The sequence below is a fragment of the Dipodomys ordii genome, unplaced genomic scaffold (assembly GCF_000151885.1).
Source record: "Dipodomys ordii isolate 6190 unplaced genomic scaffold, Dord_2.0 Scaffold6, whole genome shotgun sequence".
Taxonomy (NCBI): Eukaryota; Metazoa; Chordata; class Mammalia; order Rodentia; family Heteromyidae; genus Dipodomys; species Dipodomys ordii.
In genome coordinates this window covers 3,063,140-3,078,785 of record NW_012267222.1, presented here as the reverse complement: position 1 = coordinate 3,078,785, position 15,646 = coordinate 3,063,140, and the positions used below count along the sequence as shown (strand labels likewise).

At 53.9% G+C, this 15,646-nt stretch overlaps 1 protein-coding gene across 3 annotated transcripts in view; it reads right to left on the bottom strand.

Moving 5' to 3' along the window:
- Positions 1-15,646, bottom strand: part of Kcnab2 (potassium channel, voltage gated subfamily A regulatory beta subunit 2) — a 77,096-nt gene that overhangs the window by 41,555 nt on the left and 19,895 nt on the right. For 2 of the 3 annotated variants that reach the window (XM_013035658.1, XM_013035674.1), the window contains exons 1-2: positions 9,818-9,906; positions 221-349 (exon numbers count right to left, since the gene is read on the bottom strand). In XM_013035658.1, the coding sequence (XP_012891112.1) occupies positions 221-297 (77 nt within the window). In that variant the 5' untranslated portion in view covers positions 298-349; positions 9,818-9,906. Of the gene's footprint in view, positions 1-220; positions 350-9,817; positions 9,907-15,646 lie in introns of those variants that run through there. The other variant, XM_013035665.1, reaches the window with a different exon arrangement.

The window sequence follows — 15,646 nt, the reverse complement described above, 5'->3', positions numbered from 1 at the left end:
AGAAAGGAATCCATCCTGGCTCAGTCCCATTCTATCTCTATCTCTTCCCACTCTGGTTTTCAGAAGCTTCCATTCCTTGTTTGGAGTCCTCTGCACCTAACAGACCTGTGGTCCCTGTGTAGTCCTCCCTTCCCCCAAAGGAAGGGCGGTGGCCTGAGACCCCTCTTTGGAACCGAGACTGGCCCTGGAGGGGCCCTGGCGAGGCCGGGGCACCGCTCACCTGTAAATCATCCCCGGGGAGCCTGTCTGTCGCAGGGAGAGCCGCGCGGGGGAGCCTGTGGTCGATTCTGGATACATGGAGCTGGCCTTACTTGTTCAGACCTGTTTGCTTTTTCAGAGGAGGAAAGTTCTGGAAGAAAAGCAAATGGGATGGTGGTTAAAAAAAACTATCACCCAGGTATAGCCACAAAGCCCTGTGATCCTGGAGGGGCGGAGCCGTCTGAGGTCCCAGCGCTTCTGTCTGTCCTGTCACGCAGACAGACCAACCCAGGGGCTCACACGGGCGGATGGTCAGGTGATGTCTGTGCAGGACTCCACTCCCCCCCTCCACATCCCTCCTGAGCACCCTGGGGCCCACCAGCAACCTCTGCTTTTTCTGGAACTAGGAGCAGGCTCTGCTGAACTTCTCAGCTCCTGCCTTGTCTTCCCGGAACTAGCACTGCCACCACCCCAGGCAACTGCGTCTGTCGTTCTGTTCCTAACTCCAGCTCACAGCAGCTTCCTGTGCTGCCCTGAGCATCTAGGGAACTTGTCAGATGATGCCAGGGGCCCTGGCTTCCTGGGTCCCCTTTCCTGTGCAGTTCCTTCCGTTAGTGTGTCTGGGAAAGGCAACGACTGTCATTTCCCTGACTGAGCAAGCATCGATCGTGACTCCTGGCCGGCTGACTCCCCCGTCCTGTGGGAAAGGCCCCTGTGGCAGGGACTGAGGGCGGCCTCTGGCCAACAGTCCATGGAGTGAATCCTCAGGTAACCCTGGGAGGTGAGATGCAGATCCTTCCCCTGCCGAGCCTTCCCCTGAGAACACAGACCTGGCCAGCACCTGTCCTGCAGCTTGTTGGGCTACAAGGTGTAGGCCAGTCATGTCTTTCTGAACCCGGTCAACAGAAACCCTGGGATTACAAACATTTACTATTTAAAGTGCCAAGCTGTTGCTGTTTGTTATAGTATCAGTAGATAATACAATAGCCAATATGCATCCATTCCTTCCTTCTTTCATCTATCTATCTGTCCCTCCCTCCCTCCTGTCCCTTCTGCCCTCCCTCTATCCATCCATGTCTCTTGCTGCTATCCCTAGGTGGAGTTACCTGCATCTTTCACCTGAAATCCTGGTTGGTCTCCTGTTGCCAGCTGCTTGACAACCTTGGTTTCCTGGCTCCTCTCAGCAGCCAGGGCATCTATTTCAAAGGGAATCTGGTCCCACGTTCCCTTCTATATGGTCTATAGGCCCTGGGGAAGGGTGGGAGGCAGGGCCTGACCTTCTCCTGGCCTTGCGGAGGGGCCAGGGCCTGTGCTGGCCCTCACAGCCATCCTTGCCTTGCCTTTCTTTGGTCCAGTGGCACGCAGGGATGCTTTCCAGGATTCTAGGACCACATATGTGTGGTCCTTGCATTTGAAGGGTTGTGTTGTACACGGTGGAGTCAAGTGAGGCCAAGAATCTATGACCCACTTTATTATTTTGAGCCATAGTGCTACTTCCAGTTTTCTGGTAGTTAATTGAAGATAAGAGTCTTACAGACTTTCCTGTCCAGGCTGGCTTTGAACTGTGATCCTCAGCTCACAGCCTCCTGAGTAGCTAGGATGACAGGCGTGAGCCACCGGCGCCCAGCAAGATTGTCCATTTCTAACAAGTTCAAAGGTAGTGGAGATGCTGCTGCTCCGGGGAGCCTCAGCGGGAGCCACTGGCTTGGAGGCCGAATCCAAGGTCCACATCCTGCTGCCTATTTCTGTGAATATTTTTTTTGTTGTTGTTGTTGGTCATGAGGCCTGAACTCTGGGCCTGGGTGCTGTCCCTCTTCAGCTCAAGGCTAGCGCTCTACCACTTGAGCCACAGCACCACTGCTGGCTTTTTCTGCTTAGGTGGTGCTGAGGACTCGGAACTCATGCATGTGAGGCAAACTCTCTACCCCTGAGCTACCTTCCCAGCCCTGTGAATAAATTTTTGTTGGAATATCTCATGTCCATTTGATGAGGGACTGTGTTGTCGGGCTGAGCAAGGACAACAGAGGCTGAAACTCTCTTGGGACCTCTATGCGAATCTGGGCTGTCACCGGGTCACCATGGGGGCAACTCTGTCCTCACGTTTCCCTCAGCCCTGACCATAGAGCTTCTTATCTGATCACCGAGGAAACAGAAGCGACCAGGAGCTGACCTCCTGAGACCCACCGGTAGCCAGCAGCGGCTGAGTCCTGCCTGCCCGCATGACTGGCCAGAGGCACCCAGCCCTTCAAGGGCAGCCCGCAGCTGTTTCTCCCTTCTCTGTGGAGCACGGACTACATGCAATGAGTTACTCTCTCTCCCATCTCAGAACGACTCTCAAAGCAGCATTTCTTGGACCCACTTCCTTCTCCACTGAGGAAGAGAATCCTCTATTCACAGAATTCATTCAAGAAAAAACTTCTCTGCAACTCTTCTCCTTCCAGATTCTTCCACCTCTGTGTGAGTTATACCTGCCAAGGTCGCCGTGACCTTCCTGCTGCTGTCTGTCAGTGCTGTCATGCTGGCTTACATGCAGCAGCGCCGTCTACACCCCGCTTGGACACTGGGTTCTCCTCTGGCCTCTCTGGGTGCCGTTCCTGTCCCCAGGCTGCCCCCCACTGAACTCTCTGCTCTCTTCCTTTGGTAGCTGTGCAGGCTTCCACCTGGAACCGTTTGAAAAAACAAAAAAGGCCTTGCACTTGCTAGACATGCTCTCTGCTTGTAAGCTACTCTGTCAGTGCCTGGCTGTCTTGGTTATTTTCAAGACAGGGTCTCAAGTCATGCCTGTCCTAGCCAGGGCTCTGGTCCTTCTATGTGCATTCCCTGTATGACGAGATGACAGGAGTGGCCACCTTGCCCGGAGCCCTGTGCTGTCCCTGTAGCTGACATGACAGGTGCCAAGGTGTTCGGCTATTAGTCAAGATGGGGTCTTGCAAAAAAAAAAAAAAAAAGCTGCTGCTGGCCTTGAACCCAGATCACCACCTCCCAAGTAGCTAGGATTTTGGGCCTGAACCTTGGTGCCTGGCTCTTTGCTTTGCTGAACCCTGTGGCTGCTCTGTAGAGCCCAGGCTTCTATCACCACCCCACGTCCTGGACTCCTCCATCCACACACTTAGCTGGCTTCTGATCGGCACCACCCACAGTCTCGTCCTCCCCACAGTCCAGGGCCGGAACACTCCCTTGTGGGGCACAATCCAAGTTCCCACCCGACATCCCCTGCATCTCTGGTCAAAGTCAAACAGCAGCTTCCCATACGTGAGCAACTTCACCCTGACACTTTGCGCCCCCCAAAGACCAACTGGGCCTTTCAGGATGTAAGTCCAGCTCCCAACCTTCCACTGGCTTCTACTGTATCAGGAGTAAGAGTCAAAACTCCACCACGGCTGGGCGCTGGTGGCACTGGTGGCTCATGCCTATCATCCTAGCTACTCAGGAGGCTGAGATCTGAGGATTGTGGTTTGAAGCCAGCCTGGGCAGAAAAGTTTATGAGACTCTTATCTCTAATTAATGAGCAAAAATAAACAGGGACTGAGGCTGTGGCTCAAGTGATAGAGCACTACGCTTGAGCAAAGAGCTCACAGTGGTCAGGACCCGAGTTCAAGCCCCACGCTGACCAAGAAAATATGGCTGCCTCTGGGCTGCTTTGTCTGTCTCCAAGGCCTCTCTAACCTCTTTCTCCTGGTGGCCTTTACTCGCCTGCCCAGCCACGCAGATTCTCTGGGCAGCTATGAGCCCAGCCCAGCTGCCGCCTCTCCAGGGCTCCAGGGTTCCTTGTCTCCCTGCCTGGACTTTGCCTTTGGCTCCTGGGATCGGCCTGAGCTCGCCACCTTGCTTCTTTGTGCCCAGGTCACCTTCTCACCTCTTACCTTAACTCACCAACCCCATCTTCCTAAGTTCCCTTGGGCCCTTCCTGTGTTATTGTTCTCTGAAGTCCTGTAGGCGTGCTCAGTGCAGCTGCAGGTATAGGGACCACTGCCCTTACTTAGGAAGGGACCTCAGGGAGACCACCTGTTGCCCTGTCCCTCCACTGCTGGGACTCTTAAGAAGTGCTGACCCTGAGGGCAGGCTCCCAGGACCATGAGTCACCCCTCTTCTTCCTCATTCACCCTGGGGAGACTGAAGCCCAGCCCACTAACTAGGCTACCTCACTAGGGAGGAGGGGGCTGATGGGAACTCCCATAGTTCCTGCTTTGCATTCCAGATGCAGGATTTGAGGGCAGAGCTCACCTTCTTGGAGCCCATCTCCCGACGCTGCTGCCGCCATCATCCAATCAGGAGTGACTGCATCCAGGGAGCAGCCAATCTCCTGGAGCCGGCCGGCACCTTAGTGAGGATGGCGAAGGAGGCAGGGCAGAGCTAGGTGCCCCCCCACGTTTCCCTGTGGTTTGGGAGGACAGGCTCTGAAAGCTGTGTGAAAACAGCCCCAGAAGAGGATCCAGATTGGAAGTGGAAGCCTGGGCCTCCTGAACCCCCCTTCTGCCCTTCCTCCTGGTCTCCGTGTGGTCTTGAACAGCTCTCCCTGATCTATGTTTGGAAAAACGGAAGCTAAAGTCTTTTCCCAGACTGCTCAAACTTTCTTTTGGAACCAAAAGCAAGATGCGAAAGTGAACAAAGAAGTTACATGAACCCAAGCTCTTATCCCATGCATGGTAAGCCGGCAGTGTGAACAGGTGACCCCGAATGGTCAAGAAGAGGCCACCTAAGGCAATTGCTTTCTTCTTCCCAACTTAGCTCAAAAACTTTGATTTTAAAGAAAAGAATCAAAATAGCAAAAAATCCATGCAGTCTAATTGCTGATGGCTTATATTTCACCTAGCTTGTATGCATAAACTCCCTCCTCCCACCACTGTGTGTACACACACACACACACACACACACAATTTTCTTAACTACTTGAAGTTACAATATCCTGAGCTTAATCATAAAATTATGACAGTACCTAACATTAGTTCAATAGCATCTGACGTACAGCTTCCATTCAAGATTTTCATACTTTCCAATGATTCTTTAATATCTTGTTTAGGTTAAAATAAAATTCTCACTGGGCACTGGTGGCTCATGTCTGTAATCCTAGCTACTCAGGAGGCTGAGATCTGAGGATCGCAGTTCAAAGTCAGCCTGGGCAGAAAAGTCCATGAGACTCTTATCTCCAACTAACCACTAGAAAACCAGAAGTGACACTGTGGCTTACAGTGGTAGAGCACTAGTCTTGGGCAAAAAAGCTCAGGGACAGCACCCAGGCACTGAGTTCAAGCCCCTACTGATCAAAAAACCAAAATCCTCTAAAGATTCAATCCAACAGGGCAGTTACTTCTGTCTGTAAAGTCTAACTTAAATAGTGAGCCTTGGGGCTGGGAAAGTGGTAGAGTGCTTGCTTTGCGTGCGTGAGACCCTGGGTTCGATTCCTCAGCACCACATAAACAGAAAAAGCTGGAAGTGGCACTGTGGCTCAAGTGGTAGAGCGCTAGCCTTGAGCTGAAGAGCTGAGGGACAGCGCCCAGGCCCAGAGTTCAGGCCCCACAACTGACATCTCCCCTCGTCCCCCCCACCTCCCGCCAAAAAAGTGAGCCTTCTCTGGAGTGCCATGCCAGCTCAGCTCTGTCCAGTAGGGGGCGCTTGGCATAGCCCTAGGAAGAGGGACCACTGAGCTACTTCGGGTGGCATCGTGGGGAGACCACCTGTCCCTCCTGCTGCCTCCAAACTGCATTTTTAAATTTTGGATATTCATGACACTGAGTTTTTATTTTCAAGACCCAGGCTGTTTATTTTCCAACCTGTCTCTCAGTTTCTGGCGTATCTGATTGCTGCCTGAAGATTACATGAAACCAAATCAGTGTGGCCAGCTTGCTTCCTTCTCTTACTTCCAAGCAGGAGGCGCACGGGTGAGTCTGCCCATGATGGCGGAAGCCAGGTCTGGTCACTTGGTTAGGTCAGCCCTGGCCAGGTCACTTCTCTTGTGTAACCAGCAGGAAGCCAAATATGTTGGTAGTCTGGGCTGTCAGTAGGCCAAATTCAACTGTAAAGAAGACACACAAGTTGTGGCCTTGTGCCAGTGGCTCACGCCTGTAATCCTAGTGACTCAGGAGGCTGAGATATGAGGAGCACAGTTCGAAGCCAGCACAGGGAGGAAAGTCTGTGAGACTCTAATCTCCTATTAACCACCCACAAAACTGGAGGTGGAGCTGTGGCTCACTTGGTACAGTGCTAGCTTTGAGAAAAAGAGCTCCAGGACAGTGTCCAGGCCCTGAGTTCAACCCCAGGCCCTGTGATAAAAGAGCCAGCCCTTCAAGGAAGGCATGGTAAACACAAACTCCCCTGGCCTGCCACCCTGCCCAGCAGGTTGATTCCAGCAGGGCAGATTCCCTTCAGGGCTCAGGAAGCAGCCGGGATGGCTGCGATGACCACTGTCATGGTCACTCCAATAGACCAGAGATCTGCCTCTTCTTGTAAGACTCCTCACAGTGTTTCTCATCGTGAACCTCAAACTCCTGTGAATTGTGGGGAACCTGAGGGACTCTGTCATCCTTCCCTTTCTCTGGCAACACAAACTCTGCCATCTGTTGGTGTGTGGCTCTGGGCATGCCTCCCGGAGTCTCCAGTGTTACATTTCTCCATCGCTGAACTGGGGAGATGATGGTGGAGGGGGCTGAACTGGGGAGATGATGGTGGAGGGGGCTGATGTGCCGAGAGCTGTGAGCGCAGCCAGGGCCTGAAACCTAGGAGGCGCCGGCCCCTGGAGCGGGGATGGCTTCATGGGAGCCGCTGGTCACAGCTGGCCACGTGCACCGTGTGGGAGAGGCCACGGAAGCTGCTTTTGCACAGGGGTGGCCCAGGGAGCAGACCCTCTGGAGGACGGTGCTTTTCAGGTCCTCAGAGGGGTTATGACATCTTCTGCCCTTTGCTGCCCTCTCCTAGCTATCAGAAGACGTCTCTTCCTGTCTGCTTTCTAAAAGGCCAAACTTTTGTAAGTATGACAGCACAGAAATGAGTGACTATGCTGTTTCACCATATCTTGGCAGTGCCTCTGACGCTCAGATTCGGGGAGCAATCTGAATTCAAGACCTTCCTGGAGCTGAACATCTCCTGGAAGCGCATGCTTGCACAACCACAGAGGTCTTCGGAGCGATGACCTGATTGGTGTTATCTGTTCCTGTGACCGGGATCAGCCCTGGGGAGGCATCCACATTACAAGCTGGGTACACGTGGCCATCTTAAGAGGCTGGTCACTATGCACCCATCATGGCCTGTTCCTCCTATTGATCTCTGTCCTCGTCTCCCACGAGGCCACCAGAGTGCCCCAGTCACTAGGACAGGATTCCAAGGAGCCCAGAGCTCATGGCTGGGAAGGATAAAGGGGAGAAGGCCCCAGCTGTTTGCATGCAGCTTAGGCTACCTTCTAGAAAGCCTCAGGCCTCACAGATAGGACTCAAGTGGCTGGCTACTGAGCCCATGTCACCTAGCACTTCCCTGGACTGGTCCGGGGAAGCACAGGAGCAGATGCTGTGAGCACCCCACAGCCAGAGCCTAGAAGGGCCTCGGTGCTGCGTGCTGATGGGCGCCTCCCCGAGAGACAGGAAGAGGTATAACCGCTGGAAACCACACGACTCGACGTGGTAGGGCGCCAGGGTGACACGCCCTTCCTCTCAGCCGAGAAACCAGGGGCCCCAGACGAGATGGAAGCCCAGTCTTCTCCTCTGAGCTACAGTAAATGTTCCTGTTGGCTGCCTGGTGTACTTGGGTGCCAGTTCTGCCCCCCAAGGAATGAGCAGAAGGGACCCACAAAGGCCCTGGCAGGCAGCCAATTTCCTTACCACTACTGTCTGACTTTGACCAAACGAGGCTAGGGCTGGTAGTGGGGGTGGGGAATACAAACAGAGCCAGAGCTCAGGAACACAGCCAGGAAACTTGCTTTTGTCACCAAGAAACCTCAAGACTCCTCCTGAGGCCTAAGTGAGAGGGACAGCAGACCCAGGACCTGTCATTCTGACACAGCCAAAAACATGGGCATCGCACAGTTCAGTGAGCACTAGACACATCCACATCAACCACAGAGCCAAGGTTAAGACCACCGGATGGAGCAGTTGATAGGTAATCCCTCACATGGACTCTTTCAAACGCCTGCTCCCTGATACCCAACATCAACCCAACCCTGCAGGAGCCCCAAGGCTGGACTATGGTGCGGATGGTGAGCGCTCACACCTAATCACTGCTGCAGCAAACCAACGCTCACCACATTCTCAACGTAGGAAACGCCTTTTCCTTGCACAGCCAATACCCACCAAGCTGCACCCTTCTCAGGCTGGGAGCCTCTGGAGCGGAGCTGGAATCCTGCAGGCCACACAGCCTGCCAGGGGTTGCATGCAGCCAGGGCAACTGTGTTCACTGGCTCAGGGCCCAGTCTTGGGTAATGCCAACACTATCTCTCCAAGGGCTGGGGAAAGAGGGGTTTCACTGTGCCCCCTCCCCAGCTCCTCTGATGCACAGTTGGGGTAAAAGCCATTCCTGCCCCCAGCTTGGGCTGCTTCTTGCTGTCCCTACCCATCATGCTGAGCACAGAGCAAGTCCCAGACAGAGTCTGTGGAACTGAAGCTCTGGGGCCTGGTGAGAGCAGAAGCTTCACTGCCCAGCCCCAGCTCCTTCCTGCCTCTTGGTGCCTATGTGTGTGCATGTGTGTGTGTGGGGGGGGTTCACATGGCACCCTGCTGGGGGGACCCGGTGCTGCACAGATGTTGTGGGCACCAGGATCTTTATATCCACATGCCCAGGTCACACAGCCTCCCCCTTCATCCACTCATCACACACTGTGACCTTGCAGTGAAGGCCCTCGATGTGGAGGCTCCCGGCCTCATCCCCTGCTCCCTTATCCAGTTGGGGGGAAGTGAAGGGCAGGGAGGGAGGAAGCCAGGTTACTAGGGAGTCCCCCACCCACTCTGCCCCCTCCTTCTGGGGTATGAGTGTGGGACAGCTGAGCAGCTAGGTTACTAGGGAGTCCCCCTCCTGCTCTGTCCTCCCTTCTGGGGTCTGAGTGTGGGGCGGCTGAGCAGGTAGGTTTCTCTGCCAGTGTGGACCTTTGGGGTGGGGATGGGTTTTAAGGTGTCTTCCCCTCCTCAGTGCTCAGGACGGGGGAAGACACGAATCCGCTATATTCCGTGTGAAGGCTGGCCACCTCTGCTTTCCACTCAGCCCTCTGAGGCCCCCAGCCAGAGGTTCCCGGGGGAGAACAGATGGGGAGGCCATCCGGGAGCCGCCAGGAGCTGGCCCTCACTGCCCCCTCCCGTGAGAACAGAGCGCCCCGCTGGGCTCCTCATCTCCCAGAGGCTGCCCCCTGCCCCCAGGGACAAAGGCAGAAGCCTGCAGAGAGCTGTGTGCGAGGCTGGCCGCCCATCTGAGCAGTTGTGTGTCTACCTGTGGGTGTGTGTGCACACTCGTGTGCTTATGAGGCTGCCATGTGTCCACGCGTGGCCTCAAGGGGCTTGGGAAGGGGTGTTTGCAGGGTCGTAGGTGTTAGCCCTGGGCATCCAGGCATCCCAGCCCTACTCAGGAAGCTGCTGCCTGCGTGCCAGACGCAAACCCATCCTGGGGAGCACTGTCCCCCCTGCCCCTGCCCCCCAGCACCCTGTACCTGCTTCTGAGCCAGAGCAGCCGCGGAGACCATGTTCCCTGCATGTATGGTGGAAGGAGAGTCCACGGCCGGGCCACAGGCCTCACAGGAAGTGCGTGCAGCGCATGTCAGCGCCTCCAGTGCAGCCTCTGCACAGTGAAGGAGGCTGGCAAACCCGGCCCCGTGGGTGCTGGGGTGTGGCCTCTGGTTCCAGTGCGCTGGCTTGGCATGAGCGCTGGGAGACCCCAACCCTCCTGGTGGTGGAGTGGCTGGGGATGTGGCAGGGGTGGGGAGAAGGCGGGGAGCTTAGCCGGGGCAGGAAGAGCGGGCACCCTTACCACCCTGGGGGCAGGCCCTTTCTCGGGGAAGGGAGGGAACAGAAGGGCAGCTCCCAGTGAGATGGGGGTAACGCTGCAGGGTACCTGGCTTTGTGGCAGGCACCTGTCATCTGTGCCACCTGCTCTGTCACGTTTCCCCCACAGCTCTAGGAAGGGCTACTGCTGCCTCACCCCTGTTCTACCGAAGATGACACTGAAGGCACCAGGGCTGGCTGAGCTAAGCTGTGCTCTGAGCTCTGCACTGCTGAGTTCTGGGAGCTCTGCCGCCCACAGCCTGTCCTAGAACTCAGCAGATGGGGCTGGCCACACTGGTGTGCATGTGTGCGTGCATGCATGTGTGTGTGTGTGTGTGTGTGTGTGTGTGTGTGTGTGTGGTGAGGGTGTCCTCGAGGATGGGTCAGCAGTAGAATTCTGGGGCTGGGAAGGTGGCTCAGTGGTAGAGCGCTTGCCTCACATGCACGAGGCCCTGAGTTCAATTCCTCAGCACCACATACGCAGAAAAAGCCAGAAGTGGGCACTGTGGCTCAAGTGGTAGAACACTTGCCTTGAGCTGAAGAGCTCAGACACAGCACCCAGGCCCAGAGTTCAAGCCCCACCACTGACCAAAAAAAAAATAGAAATAAAAAAGAAGTAGGATCTCCACAACGGGGAGGTTTCCCTGCCCCACGCCTCTCCTGCTTTGCCTTTCCTTTTGGTGAGGTCCTCTCCCTCCCACCCCTCTCGGAGGGGCAGCTGCTGGAAGGCTGCCTGGCCAGGCTCTCTCTGACTGCTCTGGGGATAGCTCCAGCTCCATCTGGCCTAAGCCAAAGGGAGGATCTGCCTGGCACACAGCATCTGCAGCAGTGCTGGTCACCTGCAGAGTGCTCACGCCTCCTCCAGGCTCTTCCTCCAGACCCAGCCTTCATGGAGGCCCTTTAAAGAGGCCCACTCCTTCTACAGGCCCTGCTGCCCCCTTGTACCTCTTTCCTGATCCCCAGGGCGTGGGGAGGGTGGAGCCTCCTCACGGTAGGCTCAGCTCTGCAGTCTCCTGGGACCAGCTTGGCTCTTGCCCATTGGATTAGGAGTGGTTTGGGGTTCAAGGTAGGATAAAGATATGTACAGGAGCAGGGCGCTGGTGGCTCCCACCTGTAATACTAGCTATTCAGGAGGCTGAGATCTGAGGATTGCAGTTCAAAGCAAGCCCAGGCAGGACATGAGACTCTTATCTCCAATAAACCACCAGAAAGAAGCAGCACTGTGGCTAAGTGGTAGAACATTCACCTTGAGCTGAAGAGATGAGGGACAGCGCCCAGACCCACAGTTCAAGCCCCATGACCAGAAAAAAAAAAAAGATATGCACAGGGTGACAGGAAGAGGAAAAAGAAGGGAAAAGCAGAGAGCAAGAAAGGTGTCAGGAGATAAACAAGAGGAAGAAGAGGAAAACAGAGAGAGAGTGACGCTGAGAGACTGTGGGAGCAGGGGCCTCCACACTGACCCGGGTTGAGCCACAGCCCCTCACCCCTCCAGCAAAGAGCAGCACTGTAAAGAAAATTAAGGTACACAAACATATTTTTATGAGTGTGCCTGTCCTAGGGCTTGAACTCAGTGCCTGGGTGCTGTCCCTTAGCTTTTTCTCTCAAGACTGGTGGTGTAGCACTTGAGCCACAGCTCTACTTCTGGCTCTTTTGCTGGTTAATTGGAGGCTTGAGTCTTATGGACTTTCCTGTCCAGGCTGGCTATGAACCACGATCCTCACATCTCAGCCTCCTGAGTGGCTAGGATGACAGGCGTGAGCCACCGGCGCCCAGCAATCCATGAATATTTAATAGCATCCAGGGTCACTAATAGCATAGTGACAAAGGGGACTGAGCCAGTTTGTCTGGGCTCCAGGTGCAGCTCTGTCCTCCACACCCAGACCCCCAGCCCCTGGCCTGGAGCACCCCTTCCCCTGTGTCTCTGACTCTGGGTAGGTGACCCTGAGTTTGGGAGCAGGGGCTCTAGTTATCCTCTTGTCCTAGGCAATGGTGACAGACCATGATGCTGGAACCAGATCTGACGTGTAACAGGTGAAAATCAAGCCTGGCTGGTGAACATCTTAGCCTCACCAGCTGCCCCTGCTGGCGGGTCAGACACATCCGAGCCAGCCTCAGATCTCAGCTTCATGCCCAGATGTTACAACTCAACCACAGTTCTCCAAAAAGTTGCTGACTCTTTAATATAAGTTACTTTGGACCTGTAGAGAAGTGGATGGCTGTCTAATGCTGGGTGGTAAAGTCAGAAATACCTAATTTAAAAGACACTATCACCAGGAAAAAGGCAGCAAAGAGAATGGAAGGAAACACTTGCCAATCACACGTCTGAAGAGCCATATATAAAGAACTCCTAGAACTCAGCAGTAACAACAATAACACCACCCCAACAACTATGGCCATAAACCTGCTTAGAAAATAAAGGACTGGAAGAGACATTTTTTCAAAGACACACGAATGGCCCATCAACTCCTGAAAGGGCTCAGCATCTCTAATCTCTGGGGAATTGCAAATCAGAACCACCTCACCCTTATTAGAATGGAGGAACCCATTCTCTGAAACCCCAGAGGAGAACCTGGCTTCGAGAGGTGCGGGCACTCTGGTAAATGTAAAGTACCACAAAAGCCTGGAGGAGGCTCCTCAAAAGTACAAAAGCAAGCCGGCTGCCAGTGGCTCACTCCTGTCATCCTAGCTACTCAGAAGGCTGAGATCTGAGGATCCCAGTTCAAAGCCAGTCTGGGCAGTAAAGTCCATGAGACTCTTATCTCCAATTAACTGTCAGAAAACCAGAAGTGGTGCTGCTGTGGCTCAAGTGGTAGAGAGCTTGCCTTGAGCTGAAGAGCTGAGGGATAGTGCTCACGCCAAGAGTTCAAGCCCCATGACCAACAACAGCAAAAAAAAAAAAATACAAAAGCCAAACTACTATATGACCCAGCAATTCCATTTTTAGATTATGTACTCCCAAAGAACTGGAAGCAGCATCTCAAAGGGAAGGTCGAACACCCACATTTAAGGTAGCACTATTCATAACAGCTACAATGTAAAAACAACTGGAATGTTCACTGGGGGAGAGGAGGAACAATGGAGGATGCACCAAATGTGGCATACTCGTAGAACGGACTACTCTTCATCCTTAAAGAGGACGCGAACTGCTACCACACAGATGAGCCTTCAGGGTGTCAGGCTTTGTGACCCCTCTTGGAGGGGGCATTAGTGGCGTTGGTAGGATGGGGTCACCGGGGGTTGGGGGAGGGGAGGTGGAGGGTTGTTTGTTGGGAACAGTTTCAGTTTTCCAGGATGAAAGGGGAAATGGTAAATAATAATGACGTAATAAAGAAAGGTAAATAGCACTGGAAATATCGTTCAGTCTGCAAGCATTCCTGCTGTGGTTACTAGACTGCTCACAGGCCCTGCTATTACCCATCTCCCAAATCATCTCCCGGCTGGGGTGACCTGGGATACAGTGTGCAGTGGGACTTCTGGAAGGATCTGTACTCCGGGTGGAGGGGCTGCTCCAGGTATGTTCTGGAAGACGCGGGAGGCTTCATACCACAATCTGCTCCTGCTGGCAGCAGTTGGGCCGCTGGAGCATCTCGGCTGGACCGGAGATGGGAGGCCGCCGTTCACTGGCTGCCGTTGGGCCATGCTGTGGCTGAATGCTCTCCTCCATTTCCCAAGGGTAACATCGCGTGCCAGTCTGGCCTGCTCTCCTCTAAGTGGGACCTCTGGCAGTCCTCTTGGACTCCGGATAGCAGTACTTAAATAGAAAGTACCGAATAAATATGCCTTAATGTCACTTACATTCCTTTGGGCCAGGTCTCAAGAGGAGCATGTGTCTCACGATGAAGGCTGAGGGCGGGAGCAGGGAGCGGAGGCTTGGCTCCGGAGGATTCCCAGCCCCCTGCAGGGTCCCTGGGCTGGTGAGTGTCAATATCTAAGTGGATGGCCACACAGGCACAACTGCAATCACTTTGTAATCAGCTTCTTTGTAACTGTTGTCGGGGCCAACTTCTTATCTCTGGAGATCAGGCCTCCATCCCGTGACGTTGCTGGGAGTTTCCTAGGATATTTCTGCACAACTGGTTCCAGTACTCCTGGTCCTCTCATGAGTTTCTGCCTTGAGAGGACACAGTTCTTCTTTGGCTGATTCTGTGTTACATGCTTCTTCATGCGTTATATCAAGCTCTTAGGAAACTTTCAAGGCAGGCCTGATGCACACGGACAGAGGCTGCCAGGGCCCAGAGCAGCATCACAAGCCATCCAGTCTATAAAGAATGAAGCCAGGTAGCCTCCATCTTTGATTTGGGATGGGGTTAGTCAACTACTGTGGCTTGAGGACCATATCCAGAACATGGTCCATATGTGTGTAGCCTACCAAGGTAAGAACAATTTTTACATTTGGGGGGGGGGTCAGTCATGGGGCTTGAACTCTGGGCTTGGGCACTGTTCCTCAGCTCTTCAGCTCAAGGTGAGCACTCTACCACTTGAACCACAGTGCCATTTCCAGTTTTCTGGTGGTTCTTTGGAGATAAGAGTCTCACAGACTTTTCCTGCCTGGGCTGGCTTTGAACTGTGATCCTCGGATCTCAGCCTCCTGAGCAGCTTGGAATGATAGGCATGAGCCACCGGCACCTGGCTCGTTTTTACATTTTTTAACCAGTAGGTAGGAAAACCAAAAGGAGAATGTTTCATGACTCATGAGAATTATTCAAAGCTCAGTGTGCGTAGTAACGTTTTCCTGGCACAGAGTCAGACTTGCTCATCTTAGCTTGAGTTGCTGCAACAAAATGCCAGAGACTGGGCCGTGTGCACAAGGGATATTTAAAATCTCTCACTGTTCTGGAGGCTGGAAATGCAGCATCAAGATGCTGGCAGATTCAGTTTTCAGCCAGGGCTCTCTTCTTGGCCTGTGAAGGTAGCCTTCTTCCTGCTGGGTCCTGAGCGAACTCTGGCCTCCTCCTCTTAGAAAGACACTAACTGCCCCTGGGCTGCATCCTTCAAGACCCTTTCTACTCGCGTCCGTCTTCCCAAAGGCCATGCCTCTAAGCATCACTCTGGGGGAAGCAAACAGTCAACCTGTAACTTACACTGCCCACGCTACTTCCGTTCTTCAGTGGCAGAGCCCAGTCCAGGCGGCCCCTGTCTTACCACAGGACTAACATCCTAATAAACCCGTTATGAGCTGAACATATTCTAAATGAGAAATGCAATGACTCTGATAAAAATAATTGCAAAGTTGAAAAATCGCATGTTGACCCTCTCTAGGGCACAGTAATTGCATTTGCCTGTACTTCTAAGACATTTTACCATCTGATCTTCTACAGATCCGCCATCCAGGCTAACACCTCCCCAATTAATACAGCCTTCTAGAAGAGTGTCTCACTTCCAGACTGGGAAAACTCCCTGATCTGCTTCACACATGTTCTTGCCGAATCCACCTCTCGACCCCCACCCCGTGTCCCCGGTCCACGTACCTGGTACACATCCTTGTGTCTTGGGCCCCA